Consider the following 27,397-nt stretch of genomic DNA (forward strand, 5'->3'; position numbering starts at 1 on the left):
TCAAAAAAGGCTTCCACTTAACCTACCACCACCGGAGCCGGACGGTTGCAGTACAGGGCGGCAGAATGCCCCAGTCAGTCTACGAAATCAATTCAAGTGTCAAAGAGAGACACTGCTGAAATGAAACACAAAAACAGATAAAATGAACCACTTTGAAAATGTCTGGACAGATGGGGACTGACAGTCCTGGGGAACTCGACATTCACATTCCATACACAGTAACATCTCCGTCCTCACAGGACATAGTGTAATGGTCCATATGTGATGGGTGCGCACAGCACAGCCAGCCCCACACACTGCGAGGATGTGTAGCAGGTTACCTCTGCAGGACTGCCAGTCCATAACCTCTCATGCACCAGGAAATGATCCTCAACACACACATGCGCGCGCGCAGACACACACACACACACACACACACACACACACACACACATACACACACACACACCAGACATATCACATGCGCACAATTCAGTGATTGCTGTAATTATACCAGTTTACTGAACATCACCTAAAAACAAGATAAGAGAAAAGGTGAACATCAGATGTTAGTAGAACTGGCGATTTGGGGCCTGGGCTGGTTCATTCACTTCAGACGCACGGGGATGTGCAATGCCTTTTAAGACTAGACTTGGCTGCCCTGTGTAGCCACAGAATCAGTGATCAAACCTTGGATATATTCCTGCCTCACCACTCCACACACATAGAGTCATACAAAATTAGTGAATTAAAGCAAGAATTTTAGAGCTAACATAGAGGAAACATATACACTACCGTATGTAAATCAGACAGCCAGTGGAAATCTGCTATATGATGCAGGGAGCTCAACCCTGGTGCTCGGTGACAACCTGGAGTGGTGGGAAGGAGTGGGAGGTGGAAGGGAACCTCAAGAGGGACGAGATATACGTCTACCCGGGGCCTATTCATGTTGATATATAGCAGAAACCAACATGGTATTGTAGACCAATTATCCTCCAATTAAAAATAAATAAGTTAAAAAAAAATGACCAATCACCCATCCAGGAGAGTTCTAGATGGTTTTAAATGATATTTTTTAAGAATAGTTTTAATGATAGTTTTTAATTTTTGCAGGCTAAAAATGCAAATCCTGAGAGTCTGAGTCGCTGTCCTCTTTAATTACAAATAACATTAATTAGGAAACTACTGCCAGATGTTGTTCTAAGCAATGCATAGACTCAATTTTCTGCAATTATTATACCAACGCTATGAGACAGAAACTATCCACATCCCATTTTAGAGAGGATAAAATTGAGGAGCCAACAGGTGATTAGATAAATAAATTGTGGTATATCCATACAATGAAATATTATACAGCATTAAAAAGCAACAAGTTATCAAGCAATGAAAAGAAGGAATCTTTCTCTTAGATGCATATAAGTTAAAGAAGTCCATCTGAAAACACTATATCATTATATGACATTTTGGAAAAGGCAAATGTGTGGAGACAGAAAAAGATCAGTGGTTGCCAGAGGTCTAGGGTGATGAAGGGAGAGATGTGTCCATGGAATACGGGGACTGTTACTGTCTGAAACTATTCTGTTTGATGTATAATGGTAGCTACCTGTCTATGCATTTGATAAAACCCAAAGAACATGCAATACAAAGAATGAACTCTAGTGTAAACTCTGGACTTGAGCTGATAATAAAGTATCAATGTTGGCTCATCAATTATAACAAATGTACTACATTAATGCAAAACAGTAAGAATACCAGAAACCATGTGCCTGAGGAGGGATGAGGGGATAAGTATGAACTCAATACTTTCTGCTCAATTTTTCTATAACCCAAAAACTGCTCTAAAATATGCTTATTAATTTTTTCAATAAATGCAACAGAATAGCACACAGCGCTGTTATGAAGATGCGTGCCAAGTTGTCTCAGCCGTGCCCAACTCATTGCGACCCCGCGGACTGCAGCCCACCAGCCTCCTCCGTCCATAGGCTTCTCTAGGCAAGAATATTGGACTGGGTGACCACGCCCTCCTACAGGGATCTGCCTGACCCAGGGATCAAAGGCTGCGTCTCTTACACCTCCTACATTGGCAGTCAAGTTCGTAACCACTAGCACCACCTGGAAAGTCGTTTTGAAGATGAGCTATCATTAAGTATGAAAAAGAAAGCTACTAAATTAGTTTTACTCGCAAAGCCAATTCAGCAACAGCTTTCAGATATTATTGTTCTTTACAACACAATGATACTGAAATATTCCACTGTGTCCTTCCTTTTTCCTTGTTTTCCTTTTTCATCAAAGAAAACTTTTCCTACCAAAAGATATTTGGCAAATTCTCTGGAAATAAAAGTCTTCTGCCCCTGTACTTTGCCACCTCATGCTAAACAAGTTTGTTTTCACCGGAAATCTGCTTTGGGGGCTTTTGCAAAAACACACCACGCTTGTGCTTTATAACAGAGAAGGAAACCGAAGGTTGGAGGTCACATTCTAGTTGCAGTGAATACACGGGCCACTTGGCTGCTGAAAGCTTGGCAGTTTTCAGAACTACAATCAGAAGACTCTTGATGGAAAAGAAAATATAAAGAAATCAGGAAAAACGAAGAAAAATGCTCGCAAACAGTAGCAAGCGACTCTGCAACATAGTTCCTGGTTGGTTGTTATGTTTGTAGATGTGTGTGTGTGTATTTTCTGTGTGTATTTTCACACATGTATCCACTGAGAAACGTTTATTAAATAGGGAGCTAAAGGAAATGCACACAAAAGCCTCTGGGCATGGCTTCTTTCCACTTTGAAAGAAAAACCCAATTCGTTCTAAGCTGATTTCTTTTCTTATTCAAATTAGATTTAAAGGGTCATAAGCAGGGTTGCGGAGCTTATCACCATCACAAGTGAAAAACAAGTCCAAGAAAGCCTTATCTTCGAAGTCACAAGAGGACTCCCTTGTGCTGAAATAAAAGGTCGCGTTAAAAGGCAGCAATTGTAAGAAACACAAGTTTCTATGTCCTTTGTCACCCTTAATTCAAATGAGCAACCTCTCGGAAGCATCTTCCGAATGGCAGGTCCACTGCACTACCCCTCTGTCAGCATCAGCTGACACTCACAGCCTTTCCAAGATGCAAGAGCAGGGCCTGCGGGACAAAGGAGCCGGCCAGCGCCTGAAGTCACGTCCTGCACTGGACCAGCGCGGGGCAGCCCTGGGGAATTCAGCAGGAGTCCCGAACACAATACAGCCCTAGTGAGCAAAGTCAAGGAAACAGACCCCGGAGAGAGACCACTTGCTAGAGAAAGCCTGCTTGTCTTCAGCATCCATCGCCTTCAAGGATTTATCTTCAGCTCAACTTTATAATACAGAACATGTTCAGGTTTTCTGTGGCCCCCAATGTCTCAGCAACTCGAGTTAAAACTGGCCTTGTCCTGCTACCAACTCCGATGAAAATCTGTCCTTCCGGGCAGCACTGAGCTGTACTTTCCCCATATTTGCTATGAAAACGTGGTTTTTTAAAGGAGCCTGCCCTTGCCTTTAGGTTACTACTTATCTAACCCAGATAAGCCTGTTTTCTGAGTCATATTTATTTTCAAAGCTCGACTCAAGACAAGGAAATAGAGTAGGTGTGACATGCCTAAATAATGTGTAGATATGTGTTTTAAAAATTCATCTCTTCCATATAAAAACGAGGACCAAACACACTCATAAAGACATCCCACAATGCCTCTCCCCAATCAACCTCCTCTCCCCTTTATACTTCCCCTCCCAAGAGAGAAAGCAGAACAGGATGCAACTAGCAAGAGAACCAAACAGCAAAGGTCTGGAGACGGACAAGGTAATAAAAGAGACAGTACAGGAAAAATAAGGGCCAGAAGCCTCTGACTGAGGCTGTCTTCCCCTTTTTCTGAGGTTTTTGACATAGAGCACTTAATGGATTTTTCCAGAAAAATGAAAGTAGGGTAGTGACGACGCTGAAATCAGCAGTAGGGTATGGCTACAATTTAGGAATGTGTCAGTTTAGGGGGTTTGGAAAGAGAAACAAATAGAGATAAAAATTACATCTGGGGAGAAGTCAGTTCTGAGTTCTCTGGACTTTGGGTGGTGGAAACAGAGTTACTTCCTGGGCACAAAGGGGGCGGGGAGGTGGGCGGAGCCGAGCACCCGTTCCCTACTTGAAAAATATTTCCAGTCAGAAGAGAGTCACGTGCGGTGTAAACGACCTAAATTCTCCCTGCTGCTACTATTCATTCTCCCTTCCTTTCACATTATGATTCCCTGCATATGCTTTATTCTCCATCAGCTCATTCAGAGAACCCTAGCTTTGCTCTAAAACTTATTTTAAAAACCACAATGTTTTTTAGATTTGTATCAGATGCAGCTACTAAGCTCCAGAAATTTTGTTTCAACCTTTCTTCAGCCGGAAAGGCATTCACAAACAATACAATATTCCAGTGTATCTTACTGCTACTAACAACAAAACATACAGAGAATCTGCTCAAAAACCATTTTATCTGCATTAACATGCAAGATCTTTGATGACGGTTAAGTTCATGCCAGTAATTATTTCTAGCAAGATCCACAGATAGAAACAACAACAACAACAACAAAAAAGAAAAATTCCTGAACATGGGATTTTAAAATATGAACATATTCACTTGCAAACTGTTTTCCTTTACCAATAATCCTTTTAAATTTTCTTTGAAATCTCTGTTATTGAAAACTGTCAGTTCAAAACTTTTTAAAAATGACATGGGATTTGCTGAAGACAAATCTGGAATCCACACTGCCTAGGCAGAAAAAAGCAAATGAAAAAATATCTCCCTAAAACCTTCCATAATTTAAGAAAGTATAACTGGTGTATGTATGTTTATATATTCTAGGAAATGTGGCCTTTGCATTATTGATACTCAATATAATCCCTGTGCCCAACAACTGCTGAATGGGGAGCTGTGAAAATGAAAACCTCTTGGGTAGAACAGATGCCGCTGTTATTCCCTTTGTTCATCTAGAAGATGAGTATGTTTCTTCACAGCTTTTCTTTACTTATTGGAAGTCGACAGGGACTTGAATCTCAGACTCAAAACCTCTCTCACGCGGTTATTCTATTTCCTCCATAACACATTTTTTGTTCAAACTAGAAAAAAAGTAGAACAGTTCATTACTCTTCCAAAGTGCTTTTATCTTGAGCTGAGACTAAAACCATCTTCAGCTGATTATACATATTTCTCTGGACACTCCAGACACAAGCCTCCACTCAACATTATCTTCAGAGGCAAGTATGTGGTAGGGTAAAGGGTGCTGATCAAGGATGCATCAGAACATCTCAAACAAAACTGTGGCTTCCATCAACCCTGAAAACATCCGTGTTCTCACAAGAGCGGAGCCTTGCCCAAGGATTCACAAAGAGGAACAGAAAATATGGGATCAAAGATAACAGCAGAGAGGCTTCTCCTGTCTCCACTAGGGAGGTCAGACAGTGTGGTTAGAGGCCGAATGACAGCGGGAAGACCCTGCTCTGCCTTTGATCAGCTGCATCACTTTGGGCAAGCTTCCTGGCATCAAGCTCTACACTACAAAATAAGTGGTTTGGGACTAGGATCTTCAAAGAACATTTATAGCTCTCATAGCTCCAGGATCTAACTATCTATATTCTATAATCTGATATTTAAAGAGATTGCTCCCTGATAACACAATGGAAAATAAAAATACAGGACACTTCCATTATCTTTGTTTCTGGGCTTTTTTTCTTTTTTTAACCTATGCTAATACCTCTGCTTGATTTATTCTCACTTTTTTTGTGTGGTTTGGCACACTCCTTTCCATTCTTCAAACCCTTATTCAAAGTTTCCTTCATTGATAATGAAGGGAAAATGAGTCATTCCCTTCTCTATGCTGGGTAGCAGCTACCTCTGTTAATACTGTTAATACTGATAATATCATGAGCAATAATATCTATAATCCTTATATATTATTATCTTTGGGTACAGAGGGCAGTAGTTAGTGCTAGGCACAACAGGAATGAATGGGCTAGCACATGACTATCATCTGACTATTAATGATACCAATACAATGTCTGTGAAGACAAAATGTGTGCATAACAGTGAAGAGCCATCTCAAAATGATGGTAAAGCACAGAAGCAGACAGGTAAAGAAACATCACAGCAAAATTAACAGGACTTAACTTCATACATAGAGAAGCTTCTAAAGTTAGGTCAAGGATTATAGACACACATACATACAACAAACTATTCAGTTCAGTTTAGTTCAGTCGCTCAGTCGTGTCTGACTCTTTGTGACCCCATGAATTGCTATTACTCAACCATTAAAAAGAATGAAATAAGGCCATTTGTAGCAACAAGGATGCATCTAGAGATTGTCATATTAACTGAAGTAAGTCAGAGGAGGAGAAACATTATGAAATCCCTTACCTGTGGAATCTAATATGAAATGATACAAATAAACTTAATTTACAAAACAGAAATAGACTCACAAACTCAGAGAATGATCTTATGGTTGCCAGCGGGGAAAGAACATGGGTAAAGGACAGTTAGGGAGTTTGAGATGGACATGTACACACCACTGTATTTTAAATGGATAACCAACAAGGTTCTACTGTGTAGCGCATGGAATGTGGCGGCCTGGATGGGAGGGGAGTCTGGGGGAGAACGGATATGTACGGCTGAGTCCCTTCACTGTTCACCTGAAACTATCACAACATTGTTCACTGGTTATACTCCAACATAAAGTAAAAAGTTTTTTTTTAATTTAAAAAAAGATCAGACAACATTGGGACTACTGAGCCATTGGACACACACTGCCCACTCCAGGTCTTCGTACCTAAAGCAATCCAACTTCACCGAAGTTTACCCCACGAGGAAAAGTTTAGTCTTAAAAGAAAAACCTGCAGGATCCAAGAAAGATTTCCCTTCTCATGTAGTCCCAAAATGAATTTCACAGAACCTTAGAATGCAGCTTTGCTGCTTGGGCTGCTGCTGTTTTCAGGGCCCATCTCACTGAAGCCGCGATTGATGTGATCAAGCCAAAAATATGCAGAAAACTTACAAACTATCACAGGAAAGAAAGTGAAAGTGTTAGTTCCTCAGTCATGTCCAACTCTTTGCGACCCCATGGACTAGAGCCCACCAGGCTCCTCTGTCCATGGAGTTCTCCAGGCAAGAATGCTGGAGTTGATTGCCATTGCCTTCTCTAAAGGATCGTCCCGATCCAGGGACTGAACCTGTGTCTCCTGCATCACAAGCAGATTCACCTCTGAGCCACCAGGGAAGTAGATCACAGGAAGAAATAAAGTCAATTAAAAGGGTCAAGTAAATAATTAAAATCATTTCCGACTCAATCATACATGCTAATGAGATCTTGGGGCAGGATGAATCAACGAAATTTTCAGTTAATCCCAAACCACAATTAATTGCAATTAAAAAAAAAAAATGACTGCTCATTCGTCAGAATGGTGGTTCTGAAAGAATGCTGGGAAGGTCTGATTCAGCTCCTGTGTCCTCCCTCTTGGTGGAAGTGCTAATGAGCCATGGAATGGCTATGAGGAAGCCAGAGATGAAACAGCAAATGTCTCCCAACTACGCCACACAAGCTCTTACTACTCCTGTTCACGCTGCGTGGTCTCTGCCTTCTGGCATGAAAACCACCTGTTGAGTAGATCCTTCATTCTGTTTTGTCCCTTTCAGATTCACCCTGCACAACCGTGACCTTGTCAAACTCCTGTTTAAATCCCTCAATGGCTCCATGTTGCTCTCGGAATAAAACTGAAATGAACCAACATGACCCGAAGGTCTGTGCCACATGGACCCCACTTCTTCCTCCAGACATCGCTCCCTTCATGCTATCTTTATATACCAACCTGAACTACACTGAGTTCCCTAAAGTCCACAGTCTCCCAGGTCCCCACCTTCAGCCTTCATACTTGTCTAGAATTCTCTGCTCCTCCAAGACACATTAGCAGGGGGACAGGCTCTGAGAAGTGGCCACTGGTCCACGATGCTTGCGTCTGAGTAAGTCTGCCCAACGCAGAACTGAGATAAAAATGCCCCCTTGGAGAGACCAGCTAAGATCTTGTTCTCCAAGATCACTATCAGTAATGAAAGAACTAACATTTTCAGCTCCATCTCCCAGAGCACTTGTCTTCAATCCAAACTTGAGTGACTAATAAGGGTTATTTTTTACTGGATCCTGTCAAATATTGACGCCTGGGCTGCAATTATCTATTTGTGTTTCTCCCCCATTAGTTCATGAATATCTGTGATACCTCTAACCATGTTTACTTCCACCATCATTATATTTTCAGCTCCTAGAAGACTGCCTGGTGCAGAGTAGGTACACAGTGTCTTTCAATCAATATTTATTTAGTGAGTAAATGAATGAAAAAACAATATCACAACCCAAACTCTTTAGCATTGCATTAATGCCTCTAGAGGTTCAGTTCTTATCAGTTTCTAGCAAACTATTTAGAAATAGTTAAACTCTTTAACTGCACATGAAAATAAAAAATTTTATTTAGTTAATTTATCACTTGATCTTAGGTTACTGTTTACTTTTATTCAATAAAAAGATTTATTAGTCAAAGATAAAGTAATATAATTAGAGTCACAGAGTCTTAGTACTTTATCAGTTGTCTATCTGGAAAATGAACTATGCAAAAATAATATTAAATTGATTTCTGTATAAAAGGTGCTGAGGTAATTTAAAATGATTCTGATTCATTCACTGAGATATTAGAAATAGAAGATGTTTCTTTCTAAAACCATCGTAATAGTTGCTTTGAAGTTCTCACATGCACTAAGAATTAAAACAGGCTATTCACATTTGAAAATTCGATGATTTAGACTTTTTAATTCAAACTTGTCATCCAATTTTAATAAATCATCTTAAAATACTTTACGCTGCTGCTTTTCGCCAGTTTGGGGGTTTTTACTTAAGTTTCTAACTCACTGTCTGTGGTTTATAATACAATGTCTCTCAAACTAGTTTCTTATGTCAAAAACATACTTTTGTTCACTGCGAGCAATGAAATAAACCAAATGTTCTAGTAGGACATTGCAATTCAGAACCAGAGGTATGTACCACACAAACTCAGTAAGTCAAGGTTTACAACAAGGAGCACCAACTGTCACAGAGGCTTGACTGTGTCTATAGAGAGAGAAGGGTAATGTGGTAGTAAGCTCCCCTGGCCGAATCCTGCCACCAGTCGGGGACTAGGCGTTCGCACAGAACCCACCGCTGCTCCTCATCATTGTGACCCTGCTAGTAACGCAGAGCTGCCACAACGAGAGCTACAGCTCAGAGAACACCAGCATGTTACACAAACTGCATAACCAACACGCAGAAGCACCTAGACTTAAAACAAAAACAAACAAAAAAACCAGAATTGAATAAAATCAGGAAAATAAAACAAACATGAACTCCTGCATTTCCTAATACGGTTGGATATGAGGATATTTACATGATTAACCACTGCAGACTACCTGGCTCCTTAAAAATCATTAAATACTCTGCAAACTGAAAGACTAAAATGTTAATATAGTCATTGAAATCAGTTTTAAATACTAAAATAATATTTCATTCTTTGGATACATGATTGATAGACAAATCAAAGAAACAGATTTTTAGAACAGCTTGAATAATTAGTGACCAAAATTAATCATATCTGAGACAGAAGAATTCATCAAAGTTACACTTTAGAATATAACATGACTATAAAATAATCAGAATGTGCTAATAATGGAAATTCCAACCATCAATTGAGAAAATTTTCACATCTTTAATATTCCTACATAATAAAAAATATTCACATAAAACCAACTGTTTGTAGTATTTTATTTAGCATTATCTCTTGAGAGTTTTGTCAAATGTTATTAAATAAAATAAGAAACTTCAATGCTTTGAATTTAAAATAATAAAAGTCTTATTGCTCTTTAATAATATCTTGGAATGAGGGGTTTAAAATTTGCTTGATGAATGCATTCTATACAGACGGACTTCACATGTTCCGATTTTTAAGATCATCCCTAGACATCTTTTGAGCAGTCTTAATCTTGAGCTTATTCCTAATACTATGTCCTATCCATAAAAGCCATAGCTAATCAGTTTATCCCTAAGAAAACATATGACTACACTGTGCATTGGTTTTGAAAAATAACCACCAAGGGTTTCCCTGATAGGTCAGTTGGTAAAGAATTCGCCTGCAATGCAGGAGACCCCGGTTCGATTCCTGGGTTGGGAAGATTCGATGGGAAAGGGACAGGCTAACCACTCCAGTATTCCTGGGCTTCCCTTGTGGCTCAGCTGGTAAAGAATCTGCCTGCAATGCGGGAGACCTGGGTTCAACCCCTGGGTTGAGAAGATCCCCTGGAGAAGGGAAAAACCCACTCCAGTATTCTGGCCTGGAGAATTCCATGGACTACAGTCCATGGGGTCGCAAAGAGTCGGACACGACTGAGCAACTTTGATTTTCACTTTTTCACCCACAGTTTCCTGTATGATAGACTTAAAAAAATTAAGACTAAAGACTTAGTAAGACAAACTTACTTTCACAGTGTCGTTTATGTGTGTGTATGTCCACACTCACGTATGTTTATATGTATCGAGTATTATCTCTTAGTCCGACATTGCTAAATTATTTTAATATGTTGTTGTTATTTAGTCACTCGGTCCTGCCTGACTCTTTGCAACCCCATGGACTGTAGCCCTCCAGGTTCCTCTGTCCATGGATTTCCCAGTCAGGAATACTGGAGTGAGTTGCCATTTCCTTCTCCAGAAGATCTTCCTGACCAGGGATCAAACCCATGTCTCCTGCATTGGCAGGCAGATTCTTTACCACTGAGCCACCAGGGAAGCCCTTTACTTTAACAGATTTTTAATAGATTGCATCATTTATTCTTCGGAACTTCAGGTGGTCCAGGGTATTACTATTGTGTCTACAAATAAATAAAATACACTAACTAAAGCTCAGGGAGTTCAGATCACCTTCCCAAAGCAGTGACTCCAGGAACTGAAAACAGACTTTTCGAAGTCAAAAAATGCAAAAAAGTGCCATGAATTTGCCACGAAAGTTTATTTGTTCAGATTCACTTAGAAATTAATGAACTGGAGAATACAAAATTCTATTCAAGTTGACTTCAAAAGTAAAATAACATAACCTTTTTTCCTCACCATTAACCCATTTGGGAGAAGCTTAAACTTTATATGCCTCTAAAAGAGTCCTTATGTCAGGAGAAATTACAAATATACATGACTTGTAAAAAAAGAAAGAAAATTTTCTATTCATATTTTACATCATAGTAGAATTTAATGCCAAAAATTAATTACTCACCAAATCTACCTTTCCCTAGAAAAATAAAATAATTATAACTCTTCTCAAGATAGCATGGTCAAGTGCAAAATGTCCTGAGTCTTTGTTGAAAATAAAACCTGAGTATTTGCTGTCATTGTAGCAAGTTCAATGAACTTCTTGTTATTGCTGGATATGTTTATCTTTGTAACCCAAGCAATGGTACCCAACAACTTGGCACTTAATCATTTTAAAATTAAAAGATTAAGTCCACTGAAAGCCTAATTATGAAAGCTGGAAGAAAAAAATAGGGGGAAAAGGAGTGCAAATAATTTCAAGCTTAATACACAAATAAACCTTGGAAAGAAATGCTTAATTAACTCTATGGTGTTGTTCTCCAAGAAAAGAATATATTCATTTTCCCTAGGAAATTAAACTTTTCTGTAGTTAGATATTCAAAGACTAAAGAAACTTAATTGAGATTCTTAAAAGAGAGTAAGCAGGACTTGTTGCTATGACTCCAACAACCAGCATGCAGTTTAATCAGCACCCATGGCAATCACTGGGAGGAAATGGCTATTTTAGTTCTTAGTTTTACTTCTAAAGATGCAGGGATCAAAACTGAAATTTGACCTAGAAGCTGTCATGGTTCTAAAGCTGCATGACAAAAGGTTTGGCAAGTGTTAATAAGAATTGGAAAACAACAACCGACAAAGCAGTCAGATTTCTCAAACTTTCAAGACAGTAAAGTGCAGCAGACCAGCCAAGAGCCTAACAGCCAAAGCTTACACCCAGTGTACCGTGATGGGCATGCTCACTGCTCTAGTCTGTTGTCAAGGATCAAAGACGCAATGTTTTCTCATACTGAACACCCAATAAACAAACAGTGAGCTACAGCCACTGGGATGGAAGAAGCAAGCCAGTGACCAAGAAAACAGAAGGACCGGCTGGACTTGAGAGCAAATAGCTACTTGCACCTCGATCCTGCCATCTGCGCAGGAACTGAAGGATCAGGGTCAAGTCTGCTGGTGCTTCTGAGCAGTCAGAGGTAGAAACATGCTGCCTGAACACACCTGCTCCCAGAGCTTCGCCCGCATGGAGCTTCACATATGCAGAAAGCCGCAGTGGAAAATGAAAAGACATCCTTACAGATACCCAACTAGTCTCTGGAAATTCACCTATCCAGAACTCTTTAATTATATAGTGTTTCATTTTAACTATGTTGCTTTGGATCAGTCCCTTACACAGAATATGGGAGAGAACTGAATGAGCCTTTTAACCCCAAGGATATAGTCTTCTTCAAAGATTCAAAGGGAGGGGATATATGTACACCTGTGGCTGATTCAGTTTGTTGTGCAGCAGAAACTAACACAACCTTAGAAAGCAACTATACTTCAACAAAAATTAATTAAAAATAAATAACTTTATAAAATAAAAAAGGTTCATCATTTTGAACTTTAAAAGCCAAGGAAAAGCAAAAAAAAAAAAAAAAAAAAAAAGGAAAAAACAGAGTGGCAAAAAAAAGAAAAGAAATAGAAGAAAGACCCAAAATTAGGGCGAAATTTAAGGTGTTAAGAAAAAGGATCTTTCTTCTTTGCCCTTCATCTCAAATCATGCACAATAAGTATAAAGACATTAAAAAAGGAGACAATACTGCATAATGCTAAATAATTAGGGATTTAAAAAAACTATTATATCCTCTCATTATCAATACTTAACTATATCACATTCTTTGATATCAAAAGTTTAAAATTTTTAATTTTCAACTTAGTTTGAATAGTGTAATTGTCCATTAAGTTATAATCTGTAATTAAATACATTGAATTATTTCATTCATAATTAAGTGGATGTCCTAACATCTCTGAATCAAATTTTTATAAATGTCTGATTATACCACACAGTCAATGGGAAATTGGACCTTAAGAGCTTGTTTGAAGGTTCTGTTTCTAAGGAGGGAAGCCAATTGCATACTCTTAGTAAAACACTCTTTCATCCGGAAAGCTTGCCATCTTGCACAGTTTCTAGGGAAAACCATCTGGGTAGCAGGAACTAACAGAGCATTCCTCTGGACAGGTTGACCCACACAGCAATCCTGAATCCTTGGGTTGACCTAAGTCATACCAGATCATCCTCGTACTTATTGATGTGGGTTATGTGAAGTTTAGTTCATTAGCAATTTCCTGAATTGAGAATATTTTCAGTTTGTTTATGTTGGCTCTTGATGGCTTCATCCTCTCTTTCATCAGAACACCACCTTCCGGTTGGTATTCTAACTGAAAGTTTCTCTTCTCATTATCTCTTCTGATTCCTTCCTTTCTGCTACATCTGTAACTAAATCTGATAATTTCCCTATCACTCCCTGGCTGAAAGGCTACAGTTGCACGATCTTGCATTAGAACCATTTTTTCAATCCTTATATGAAGACTTCCTCCCGTCTATGCTACAGTGATCCAGGTTCTTGGACAAAAAAAACATTTCTAAAGGGTGCTTGGGGCTCTGGGCCATGACTGAATAGAAGGGGAATAATGATGCTTATGCTGAAGCTGAAGCTCCAATACTTTGGGCACCTGATGCGAAGAATCAACTCCCTGGAAAAGACACTGATGCTTGGGAAAGACTGAAGGCAAAAGGAGAAGGGGGTGGCAGAGGATGAGATGGTTAGATAGCATCACTGACCCAGTGGACATGAATTTGAGCAAACTCCTGGAGATAGTGGAGGACAGAGGAGCCTGGTGTGGTACAGCCCATGAGGTCACAAAAAGTCGGACATAACTTAGCAACTCAATGACAATGATGGGCTAGCGCAGAGGGAAATCAAATGAGGTAGCCAGGGCTCAGAGGACAATGAGTGGGTTTAGAGGTGGAGTACCAGAGTGAGGGGCAGAGGGTAAGATGCTGTGACCAGCATACCCTGCTTTGCCCACTGCCAGGCCCCATTTTCAGGTGTTCTACATGATTGGAAGCCCTTGGGTGCACAATGGGAATCACACTCTCCAGAGCTGTGCATTGTTACTGATGCCATAGCAAGACTGGTTTTAATTTAGACACTCAGCAAATTCCACTTAACGACAAAGTCCAGGGGTGAGTTATGAGAACCTGCATCAAGGGAGGGTGGGGAGGGTGGAAATGATTAATCCCAAAAGGGTCGAACCCTCTCATAAGCTCTGGGGGGACATCACAGAAGAGCTGACGACGTGTTCTGCAAAGGAACGGGAGTGGCAGGAAGTCAGTCAGCTGCAGCGGTCAGTCAGAAAGCCAAGCAGACAAACAGCCTGAACATCAAAGAGACAGACTTCCATGAGGGTGGCACTCCACGTCCCAGTCCAGAGGTCATGGGGGGGGAATGGGTGGGTGCGTGGAAAAATGCATAGCAGAGAGCCGGAGGGGGAGCAGACTCAGGTGGGCCCCGAGCACGCTCAGCCCACCTCCATGGCGCTGGCCACACCTCCACCCCTCCTTCTGACAGAATCATACAAGCCCAGATTCCCTTCACGGTCCCTCACTCAAAACACCTCCCTGGATGAATGCAGCCTCCAGGGGTCTCTCCCATTCTAGACAGATGGCTTTAGCAATTATTGCATTAGTCTGCTGCTGCTACTAAGTCACTTCAGTCGTGTCTGACTCTGTACGACCCCAAAGACAGCAGCCCACCAGGCTCCCCCGTCCCTGGGATTCTCCAGGCAAGAACAGTGGAGTGGGCTGCCAGTTCCTTCTCCTTACATTGGTCTAGATTTCCATTATCTAATTTTCTCAAATTCTCAGCTGGTTTTCTATGCATGTGAGTTTTGTAACTCCCAATTAATATACAAGTATTTTTGGAGCAGACATAAGAATCTGGGCTTTATGCATCTTTTGCTGTCATAATGTGTAGAAGGGCGGGCATGATTGGTCAAATCAATATTAAAACACACTTAAGAGGCTGCTTGTTTTGGAAGGAGTACTCTTTTCAGTTTTTTACTTTCTTAAATTTTTTTCAGCTTTGATGAGGTATAATTGACAAACAAACTTGTAAATATATATATATATATATATATATACACACATATATAAAATATTTAACATGGTAATACAGGTATACATTGCAAATGATGACCATGACTAAGTTAATTAACACATCCATCACCTCACAAAGTTACTTCATTTTCCATGGTGAGAAGCTTAAGATCTACCCCCTAATAATTTCAGGTATACAATATAGAGTATTATTTTACTATGGAAGTGTTGCTGGCCTTAGGTACAATGATTCTGTGACAATGATGATTTTAACATGAGGCAATGAGGTTGTTGTCGTCCGGTCGCCAAATCGTGTCCAACTCTTTGCAACTCCATGGACTGTAGCACTCCAGGCTTCCCTGTCCCTCACCATCTCCCAGAGTTTGCCCAAGTTCATGTCCACTGAATTGGTGATGCCACCCAACCATCTCATCCTCTGTCACCTCCTTCTCCTCCTGCCCTCAATCTTTCCCAGCATCAGGGTCTTTTCCAAGGAGTCACATCAGGTGGCCAAAGTATTGGAGCTTCAGCTTCAGTATCAGTCTTTCCAATGAATATTAAAGGTTGATTCTTTTAAGACAGACTGGTTTGATCTCCTTGCTGTTCAAGGGCCTCTCTAGCACCACAGTTCGAAAGCATCAACTCTTCGTCACTCAGCCTTCTTTATGGTCCAGCTCTCATATTGTACATGACTGCTAGAAAGACCATAGCCTAGACTATACAGACCTTTGTCAGCAAAGTGATGTCTTTGCTTTTTAATACACTGTCTAGGTTTGTCATAGCTTTTCTGCCAAAAAACAATCTTCTAATTATCATTGGTATTTTTAAATTGTTTTACCTCCTTTAAGTTTAGTTGTCACTTTACCTACCTCCCAGTTAAACAGGATGTATGTATCATGTTATATAAAAGGAATCCTATTAAGGTAATGGTTGAAACTAAATAATAACATTAAGTAGTGATTGCTGCTTCATTTATACCTAAGGAACCAATTACTTAAAAATTGTGCACTTATATTAACAGTTGCTCTGGATTTTTCTTCTTTAGAGACTTCTCACCCTGAGTTTAATTTCTCATCTATAATTAACAAAATTATATTCTTTGTAAATTTTTCTTTAGGAAGGAAAGAATCTGTAAAACAGTGACAATAATGGATCTTTGTCACACATATATGTATCATCTTATTGTGAATTGTTGTCCTTTTTGTCCTATTTCCTATAAAAACTGAAACAGGACTGCAGAAAACTCCCTTAGTATCCAACATTTGTCGTTTGTGCTTCAAATCTAGACTGAAGTAGATAGATGACTTATCTCAGTAACAGAAAATGTCTATTAAAATAAATATATTACTGTGTATCATTAGATTGGCCATAAAGTGCGTTCAGGTTTTTCCATAAGATGGTTAAGGATAAAATACATGTGAGATGAGAGCAGGAAGTGAAGCTGGAGAGGACCAATGGGCCAATAAGAACTATGCTTGCGTGGGTGCTTGGATCATCACATGGGTGATTTGGAAGGAGACCAAGTCGGGGAAGTAACTGGCAGTGAAAAAACCACCAACATCCAGGCTGGAGCGGGTGAGGACCCAGGACGAGACAGTGTGGGCATTCAGAAGTGTGATGACACCCAGTCAGCAAGGCCAGGTACACTGGAGTCATCAAGAAAAATAAAGAGAAGGAAGCAGGCAGAGGAAGAAAGGAGGGAACCAGTTAGACTCAGGAAGGAGGAATTCCATCTTGCAGGCATTGAGACTGAAGCCCCAGAGGGGCAGCTGGGTGGACACCGCGGACACTTGAGCACGCGGAGCCAGATTTATGTGCACATAAGTAACGCTTGAAACCCTGAGACAGGAAACCACCAGTAATCTTCTGGGGAAGAGTTACCACAAACTGGAGCACATCATCCCATCAACAGGCTAAGGTGTGACTGGTACGATTGACAGAGGAGCTCAACAGAGACTTAGACTAAGTCTCAGCAAGGCCCCGGTGAGGAGAAGCAGCGTCACAGACCTCAGATAGCCTGATGGGGGACGGAGGCTTCTGGAAGAGCCAGTTCTCCAGGCGTGTCCCAGGCTTCATCCTCAACACTGGCTGAACCTCATGAGAGAACTGCAGGTCCACCTCTCACGCCCAAAGTTTCTGATCTCAAATCTTGGCAGTGGGACCCAGAAATCAGTACTTAGCATATTCTCCAAATTACTGTATTCAGACAATAACCTTAGAGACTCTAGAACAACATGTCTTACAGAAACAGCCAGAGATATTGATTTTGCTATCATTATATAGTTTGGGTGTATCTCAAATATTGTAGAGAAAGTAGTGAGTGAGTATTCTGATGGGTTGTCTTAACAAACTAAAGAAGAATTTAACTCCATGTCATCTTACCTTCTGAACTCCTCAGGCACTATTCCAGTTCTGTTGGTTATATAGGTCAGGCCTTTATTTCTTGTTGAGATGTAGTTCTGTCTGTCCGTCATGTCATGAGTACCAAGTACAGAGCATGTGGCTTCGTATTATCTATCTCATTCCCTCATCTCTTGTCAAACAGTCGAAAATAGAATGACCTCAAATCAGTCAGGTTGCAGCCATCAGAATCTAATTCTTTTTTAAGATCTCTAAGTTTCTAGGTTGAAACTAATTCTGTTCTTGACTTTAAACCCATCTCATTTACCCTAATTTTTCTTTGTTTTTCAATCATCTAAGGAGAAAGACCTATATTTTTGTAACCATAAATGTCAGCTCTCTCTCTAATTAAAAATAGTAAAATGAGACTTACACTTAAAGTTTTAATAAACTGAATGTTACACATTTAATTTAGAAACATATCTTTAAAAAAAAGGTATAGTTAAGACTACACTTATTTTTAGTTGCACCATACCAACTGCGTATTTCATACAGTCAACACATTCTTGAAAAATAAAGCAATCTTCTGAACTGTTCACTATAAAAAGTTTAGTGTGACAAGAAGACATTGAATAAAGGATTTATACATTTCAATTTATGACAAACTCAAACTTAGGTAAACAGTAATTTACAATAGCCTTAGAAACTTCTAGTTGAAATTAAAATACAAAATACCAGCTGATTGTATTTGAAATTATTCTGAGCAGAGCTTACCCCAGCATTTCACTAACACACTTCCACCCAGGCATGAACCTCCACACTCAAATGTTTTCCTGTGAAACTTCAGTGTGACTATCTGGACGTCTTTACAGTTCTCACGAAAGTATCAACCCTTTATCACACGTGTTTCAGAAATTTGCTGCATGACACAGGGAACTCAAACCTTGTGCTCTGTGACAGTCTGATGGGGTGGGAAGTGGGAGGGAGATTCAGGACGGAGGAGGTATATGTATACCTATGGCCGATTCATGATGATACATGGTAGAAATCAACATAATATTGTAAAGCAATTATCCTCCAATTTAAATTTTTTTTAATTTTAATAAAATATCAAATTTTCAGAGGTAAACCTGATGATGTCTATATAGTAAAACACATTTACCAGGCATCTCTTCAGAATGAGCTTAAGTAGCTGGTTACCACACTTCCTTCTCTCCTTGAACTGGCATGCTCCTCCCTTGAATCTCCCTTGAACCACTGAATCCTCAATGATTTCTGTGAGCAGTAGCATGCAGCAGAGGTGGTGCTCTGGGACCTATGAGGTCCTAGGTTATAAGAGGCCTTGCAGCTTTTGCCTAGGTTTTTCCCTAGAACACTTTTCTAAGGATGTACCCTCTTGGAACCCAGCCAGTTCCCACCATGCTGCAAAAAGTCCAAGCCACTTGCAGGCAGCCCCACCTGAACTCCCAGCCAGTAGCCAGCATCCACCGTCAGCTACAGGTGGGAGCCACTTTAAGCGAACAGCCCAATCAAGTCTTCAGATGCCTGACCCCCAGCATATACTGAACTGCAAGGCAGGAGACCTCAAATAAGAACTGCTCGGCAGTAAAGTCCACAGAACCATAAGAGATAATAACAAACTGTTTTAATTCACTAGTTATAAGGATACATGGTATGCAGCAAAAGTAATCAAAATATTAATTTATCTTTCTCTGCTCAGCATCAAACTTTTATAATTTTCTAAGGCATATAACATACTGGGGGCTTCCCAGGTGGTTCAGTTCAGCCCAGTTCAGTCACTGAGTCCTGTCCAACTCTTTGTGACCCCATGGAATGCAGCATGCCAGGCCTCCCTGTCCATCACCAACTTTCAGAGTTTACTCAAACCCATGTCCATCGCATCGGTGATGCCATCCAACCATCTCATCCTCTGTCGTCCCCTTCTCCTCCCACCTTCAATCTTTCCCAGCATCAGGGTCTTTTCCAATGAGTTGGTTCTTCGCATCAGATGGCCAAAGTATTGGAGTCCCAGGTGGTGCTAGTGGTAAAGAACCCACCTGTCAATGCAGGAGACATAAGAGACACAGGTTCAATCCCCGGGTTGGGAAGATCCCCGGGAGGAGGGCAACCCACTCCAGAATTCTTGCCTGGGAAGAATGGACAGAGGAGCCTGCAGTCCTCTGGGCTCCTCTGGCAGGCTACAGTCCATAGGGTCACAAAGAGTTTGACATGACTGAAGCGACTAAGCGTAGCAAAGCCAACTGACCCTTAAAAAGTTTCAACTAGTAGTTAAGCATCTTTAAAATATTCTTGGTTTGCTTCAAGAAAATAGTTCAAGCTTATCTTTTTACATGTTTTTATTAATTATTAATAATTATTATTAAATCAAGATCTGAGCTACACAAATCTATAGAATCATGCATGACCCTTCATCAAACAAAAGAGAAAACAGGATCCCCAGTGTCTGCATAATCCACCTAAAGATTATCATTTGCTTCTCTGACTTCAAATCCTGACTCTCTGTACCTTGTTCATAACTACCTCTAGGGGGTCATACTTTCCTGGAAAAAAAAAAAAAGTATGAATTCGAGATGATACCATGTGTCATTATTCTTGGCTTAAATTTGAAAATAATTTTCAGATCCTTAACCAAGATCCTTTTTACTGAAACTGAATGACATCAAAATATTTCCATCTGATGTTCTCCTCTTGTCAAAATTTGTGGACTCCTAGATCTAACACTGAATGTTAAAGATGTCACACTTCACTGTTCTAATTTCAGGGCACTGATACATGTTATGTGGCTGATATTTCTCTTCCTGCAGATAGTGTTTATCCTCCTTCCCTTTCCCTCAACCAGCCCTCCATATACCTACTTGTTCACCTCCAAACAGGTAATTTATTACATAGATTTACTACTCACCAAAGGTTGGTGACCTTCTAACCTTTATTTTCCTTCTTATTCTTGTGCTCTGATTAATTTCTGACTATATGTTTCCAATTTACTAACATATGTGTTAATATGTTTAGCCATCACCATTTAATTAACATCTCAAAAATGAAATTTATCTTCTGTCCAAAGCATCTGGAGAATAAACCATCTGTTTTATCCTTTAAAAATCCTCTCAAGGGACCTACTATATCCCCAATCCTCAAGATTTCAAATCTCCAGAAAATGCTTCTTATTCATCCTCCTTTTTATCACTTAATTTCCTAATTTTAGGCTTTTCATTAGAAATATCATTCATCCATCTTTCTTTCTCCATTTCCACTAGTGCTACTATTTCACTGTGACTGGTTCTCTCCTAATTTATCTTTTATCGTAAACAACACTGCTCAATTTGTCTTCTTGAAACACTAATTTCACTACAATTCCTCTCTACTCAAGAATATTCCATGATTTCCTCTTTCCTATTATATACATTCTAAATTCCTCTGGTTGCTTTTGAAGGCCATCCAAAATCAAGTCTCATCCTGCCAATCCATTCTGTCAATCCATGTCTTATTGCTCCCTGAAATTTTTTCAGCCCTGCTCAGGGATCCATTATTCTATCTGGAACACCTGTCTCCTTCCCAAATCCTCCACATCCCTTCAAATATCACCAGGTTCAGGGCCACTCCCTCCATGAAACGTTCCATAATATATTCTGTATAAAGTTCAACCTCACTGTTTAAATACAACAAAGAGCACTGAGGGATGTGGTGAGAGGAGAAATTTAAAATATCCCCTACCTGTCTCACACCGGAGCCTGCAATTTCATAACTAGTGACTGTGCAGGTTCAAGTCAACCTTTCAGCTAAAAAATAAATACTCCTAGCAATGAGTTAGTCCCACATATTTTCAGTATGAAATATTTCATCATATCCTTTGTGCAGAGCAAAACTTGGGGGTAGAGAGGAAGTCAGTTGCACACCTTGATAAGCTGAAGGCATCACTGAGAAAATAAAATAAAAGGAGGAAGCAAGGGATACCAAAAATCTCAATTTGCCTACTTAGCAAATAATGCGTTTTTTTTTTTTTTTGAGAAATAGCCTTGTGCATTATAAATATGATAACTATCAATTATTCAGAATATTTTGATTAACCAACTACTTTCATTCTTCCATGATGCTAGAGCATGGATTTCTTCTTCTGAATCAAGCAAGAATTGATGGCTATATTCACCCCCAAAGCACCATCTTCCTTTCTTGAAATGATACATTTCAGTTGTCATGACACCAGGAAAAGATGGACTTATCCTGCTGGCACAGTCAGGCATTCAGAGCTACACTGCTTTCTCTCTTATCCCAGCAATTTGGACGCCAATGCTAAATCCTCACCCCCCTACTACCTCTAAATAAAAGAAGTGCTAAGTAATGAAGTTCTGTGCTTTTCACAAGTGAATTAAAAGATGAGGAGAGAGATGACCTTAAGTGACCAAGTATTTTCTCTCTCTAGTTTCTGGACAGATTTCCTTCCTTCCTTCCCTCATGCTGTCCACCCCTCCTTCCAGGGCCTTTGCTATGTGTGGACCGCACGTCTGGGTCTCTGTCCTGAGCTCTGGCCTCAGATCCTCACTCCCAGGCCACCCAGTCGTCCTTTCCTCTGCCACCCCACCCACTAGGTTCTCACCTGCTTCCTCAACCCACTCTCTCCTACTAGCCATCTGACAGCTCCGTGAGCTTTCAGTGACCTCAATCACAATAAGAAAAGGCAGTCCATTCATGGCAGTAAAAGGAACAGACAAATTTCAGCTGTCAGTTTACAGGTAGGATAGAGAAGTTCTAAGCATCAGAGACCAAACTCAGTCTGATCAGAGGGGTTCAGGGGCTAAACCCACCTCCTCTCCAGGAGAACCCTCTCCTGTAACCTGAGATCCTGTCTAATTTGTTGAGGTAAAAGCCAAGACCTACCATCTTCATTACAGTTTGGAAATGCAAGCTGGGGAAATAATTAACTTCAAAATTATGTGCACCTTACCCTTGGATAGATAGTCCTCTCAAGCCTAAGGTCGCTCTTCCCGGAGACTTTATGCAGTATACAGAACAGCATCTTAAATGCTTTCAGTGAAGTGAATAGACTACTTCACTGAAAGTCAATTATGTTGGTTTTTCCATTTATGAGAGCTTTTTCCCTCTATGTGTTATTCTAACAAGAGTTTATATGACCATGGACAGCAAGAGAAAGAAAGAGCCTGAAACACATTCTGCCATGCTTGGTAAAAAAAAAAGAAGTGTTTTATCTTTCCCTTTTAAATGGAACATTTTCCTTCTGTTTCAGAAAACTTTTTAAAGACAGCTCATGCTGCAGATCATTTGCATGACTAGTTTATTCACAGGCCCTTAAAAATGGGACTTTTTAAAACTTTTCCAGAGTCATGCAACAGACTATGAATGTCCTGATCACAATTAACATTCATAGGCAAAAATGTCCTCAGCTTTCTCTGTCCTCCTTTCTTCCAAGTTGGCCAGCGTCTATAAACCCCACCGATTAGCAGTCAGAGCACCCCCTACCCCTCGAGCCTGTGGGAACTTAGGAATTTCCACCGGAGCACGTCAATCCCCAAGGCCTCCTTCGCTCTGGAAGAAATCCTCACAACAAAGGACAAGGGAGAGGCCGGGGGAGGGGCGTAATGGACTTGGCGGAGAAGAAACGGGAACACAGGCACTGCAGGGTCAGTCCGGGCTGCCCGCCGGTCCCTAATCAGTAACCACGAAAAGCGGCCGCGCCGGCGGCTCCTTGGACCGCGCCTGCGGGATGCGTGGTTCCAGCCCTCCGCCCCACGCGCGCGGCTCCGAGCTCTGCTCCCGGGACGCCACCTCCTCGGGCACCGGTCCCCGCACCGGGTCCCCTCACCCCAGCCACTCACATCCAGGTGCCGCCCCTAAACTCCAAAGCGGAAGGGGGCGCGGGGGGCACTCGGTCTAGAAACTTGAGCGGAGCAGCGCGCGCGCACCTCAGCGCCCTGGGACCTGGACCGAGTCGCGCCCCCCTCCCACTGGCCCGTCTCACCCCGAAGCAGGTCAGCCTTCAGCCTCAACTTGCAGCCTTTTGCGCAACGATGGCACTCGGTGGAGGCGGAGGCTGTAAAGTGTCCCTCCTCACCCTGCCCCTGCGCCTTCCCGCACGCAAACCGGACCGAGTGGAAGTTGCACGAAGTCCCCACTCCCCGCGCCCCGTCTCAGCTTGCTCCTGGGGCGCACGTGGGCATAGCCCCCCAGCCTCGAACTCTGCGCCCCCCGTGACGCCCACGCGCGGCGACCCGTCTGGAGCGCGGTCCTCCCCCGACGCCCACCTCCGAGGGCCACCCCGTTCCCCCGCGTGGCTCCCGGAGAAAAGTCCACAGACTGCTGCGGGGAGGTGTGCAATCCCAGGCCGGCCGACCGACACCCGCTTTCTTCCCGAGGCCGAGCCCCGGGGCGCCCCGCGGGCTGCACACTCACCCATGGCGCCGCGTCCCGCTGCCCGGCGGCCCCTCCAAGCGCTGGCGGCCGACGCAGCGCGGGCCCGAGAGCTCCGCGCGCCTTTCCTGCTCCGCGCGCCTCGCGAGTGACAGCCTCGCCCCTCCCAGCGGAGCCGGCTCCCGGGGCTCCTGGCACCCGGCGGCAGCGCAGACCCCTCCCTCGTCCCACCTGCTCCGCGGACAACTGGCTGTGGCCTCGCGGTTCCCGCCGCTCTCCTCCCCGGCCCCGTTTCCCGCCCTGATCACGTCCACTTGGCCGGCCACTTGCAGACACCTCCCCCTGGAACACGTTGAATACACATTACACACGCGCCCCGTCTCAGGGCACACGATGACCTGGTAGCCAAGATCATAACCCCTAACCTGGAAACCCAAACCAGGAAAGCTGATTTCAGAGGAGTTTGATAGGATGATTTCCCTAAATATCTTCTCTTGCTTTCAATATACCAGTTTTTCCCTTAATAACAATGTTAAGGTAACAGGAAGAGAAAATTCTCCCATGAATGTGTCTCTCTCTTCTTTCTTCTATGTCACATACGTTTGTTTCTATAACCTGGCAAGGCTGTAAAGTCCCTCCCTGCCACACACACATCACAATATGCACAAGTCACCTGGAAAATAAATGACTCAGTGCAAGAAGCAGTAGATGCTGCTGGAAAAGCACTGGGCTTCCCAACTGGAAGGACTAGGTGGTGATTCCTGCTTTACTACTAATACACAGCGACTCAGTTTCCTAATTTGTAAAATGAAAGATCTGGAAAAAGTGATCTCTAAGGTCCCCTTCAAGCTAAAAAAAAAAAAAAAAATTATATAATTCTTCGGGTTATTGGCCTAGTTCTTACAGGATCCATGGTGGAGAGTTATTTCAGTAAGTCAGTCCCCAAAGTGTCTTAAGCTACTTTTTCATACAGGACACACCCTAAAATACACAAATCTATGCCATAAACAAGCAGAAGAATGAAATAAAGTACATGGTTACTAACCTCCAGGAACATTGCTAAATAATGGAGAAGACAATATGAAAAATAATTAAGAGCATGTTTGGCAGAAAAAACATGAAGAAATGCTGAGCACATCGCTAACATGGCACAGAAATGTTTGCACAGCTATTCTTCAGGTAATGGAAGAGACACACTCCTGGAAGGATACTGCAAATGCATTTCAGTTAAATGGAAATAGAAAGTTGTTCTTATGGGTGGGGAAAGGAAGTAGTCAATAAAAGTTTAAAGTGTGCAATATCCCATTGAGAAATGCATCATCCTTCTGGAAACTGACTAACATGAACTGTGACTGCAGCAAAGGAAAAACTTATACTGGATCTATGAAAGATAAATGATGAATGTTTGGAGATTAATTCATAAGTACAGCTTTTGGGGATAACCACGATGGTGTGGTCACTCACCTAGAGCCAGACAACCTGGTGTGTGAAGTCAAGAGGACCTTAAGAAGCATCACTATGAACAAAGCTATTGAAGGTTATGGAATTCCAGTTGAACTCTTTCAAATCCTAAAAGATGATGCTGTTAAAGTGCTGCACTCAATATGGTAGCAAATTTGAAAAACTCAGCAGTGGCCACATGACTGGAAAAGGTCAGTTTTCATTCTAATCCCAAAGATAGGCAATGCCAAAGAATGTTCAAGCTACCACACAATTGCACTCACTTCACATGTTAGCAAGGTAACAGTCAAAATCCTTCAAGCTAGGCTTCAACATTACATGGAACGAGAACTTCCAGATGTTCAAGTTGGATTTAGGAAAGGCAGAGGAACCAGAGATCTAATTGCCAACATCTGTTGGATCATAGGAAAAGCAAGGGAAATCTAGAAAAACATTGATTTTTGCCTCATTGACTACACTAAAGCCTTTGACTATGTGGATTTTCCACAACAAATGTGGAAAATTCTTAAGGAGATGGGAATACCAGACCACCTGACCTGCCTCCTGAGAAACCTGTATGTAGGTCAGGAAGCAACAGTTAGAACTGGACATGGAACAACGGACAGGTTCCAAATCAGGAAAGGAGTCCGTCAAGGCTATATATTGTTGCCCTGTTTATTTAACTTATATGCAGAGTACATCATGAGAAACGCTGGGTTGGAGGAATCACAAGCTGGAATCAAGATTCCCAGGAGAAATATCAATAACCTCAGATATGCAGATGACACCATCCTAGTGGCAGAAAGCAAAGAGGAACTAAAGAGCCTCTTGATGAAGGTGAAAGAAGAGAGTGAAAAAGTTAGCTTAAAACTCAAGACTCAAAAAACTAAGATCCTAGCATCTGGTCCCATCACTTCATGGCAAATAAATGGGGGGGAAATGGAAACAGTGATAGACTTCATTTCCTTGGGCTCCAAAATCACTGCAGATGGTGACTGCAGGCATGAAATTAAAAGATGCTTACTCCTTGGAAGAAAAGCTATGACAAACCTAGACAGCGTATTAAAAATCAGAGACATCACTTTGCTGACAAAGTCAAAGTTACAGCTTTTCCAGTAGTTCCATATGGATGTGAGAGTTGGACCATAAAGAAAGCTGAGCACTGATGAATTGATGCTTTAAAACTGTGGTGCTGGAGAAGACTCTTGAGAGTCTCTTGGACTGCAAGGAGATCAAACCAGTCAATCCTAAAGAAAGTCAGCCTTGAATATTCATTGCAAGGACAGACGCTGAAGCTCCAATACTTTGGCCACCTGACGCGAAGACCCTCATGCTGGGAAAGATTTAGGGCAGGAGAAGAAGAGGGCAAGAGAGGACAAGATGGTTTGCTGGCATCACTGACTCAACTGACATAAGTTTGAGCAAACTCAGGGAGAACAGGGAAGCCTGGCAGCTGCGGTCCAGAGGGTCGCAAAGAGTCAGACACGACTGAAGTGGCTTAGCATGTAGTACATATATTACATATCCTGTTAGTTTTGTCTCTGTGGAGCCCTGACTAATACAATTCACCAACTAACTGGTCATCATAAAGGGATCAAAACACAGTAACAGATAAAAGTTGCCAATGACCAATAAACGTTTATGGAAAACATTAGCACATTTTGATTGTCCTCAAAGTTAAAAATTTTTTCATATTTACTGTCTTTCTTCCCAGAGTTGCAAAACAAATTTTAAGATATTTTAAAGAGTGTTTGACATTGATCTAAACGAAAAATTAGGAAATATGGCCATGATCCATAATTTTATCCAAGAGTGATAGGTGACGTAATACATTGTAAATTAACACATGTGCACGTTATATAAATAAGCACAATCAATGCCATTTTACAAATTCACACAAAAATGTTTAAGAAATCACTGAGGCCCTTTAAAAAGTCAAGTGTGAAAGGCAGAAGTTAGAATGATTTGTGTGAGAGGAAAGTAGGTTC

At 41.4% G+C, this 27,397-nt stretch overlaps 1 protein-coding gene across 2 annotated transcripts in view; it reads right to left on the minus strand.

Annotated features, from left to right (window-relative positions):
- The window catches only part of GPM6A (glycoprotein M6A), a 259,505-nt gene that overhangs the window by 212,575 nt on the left and 19,533 nt on the right, over nucleotides 1-27,397 (minus strand). Inside the window, exon 1 of one of the 2 annotated variants that reach the window (XM_065946710.1) lies at nucleotides 24,012-24,224. The exons of the other annotated variant lie outside the window; for it this stretch is intronic. Coding sequence (XP_065802782.1) covers nucleotides 24,012-24,015 — 4 coding nt within the window. The 5' untranslated portion in view covers nucleotides 24,016-24,224. Of the gene's footprint in view, nucleotides 1-24,011; nucleotides 24,225-27,397 lie in introns of those variants that run through there. 2 annotated transcript variants of the gene reach the window in all.

Source organism: Muntiacus reevesi, chromosome 10, assembly GCF_963930625.1.
Source record: "Muntiacus reevesi chromosome 10, mMunRee1.1, whole genome shotgun sequence".
NCBI classification, from domain to species: Eukaryota; Metazoa; Chordata; class Mammalia; order Artiodactyla; family Cervidae; genus Muntiacus; species Muntiacus reevesi.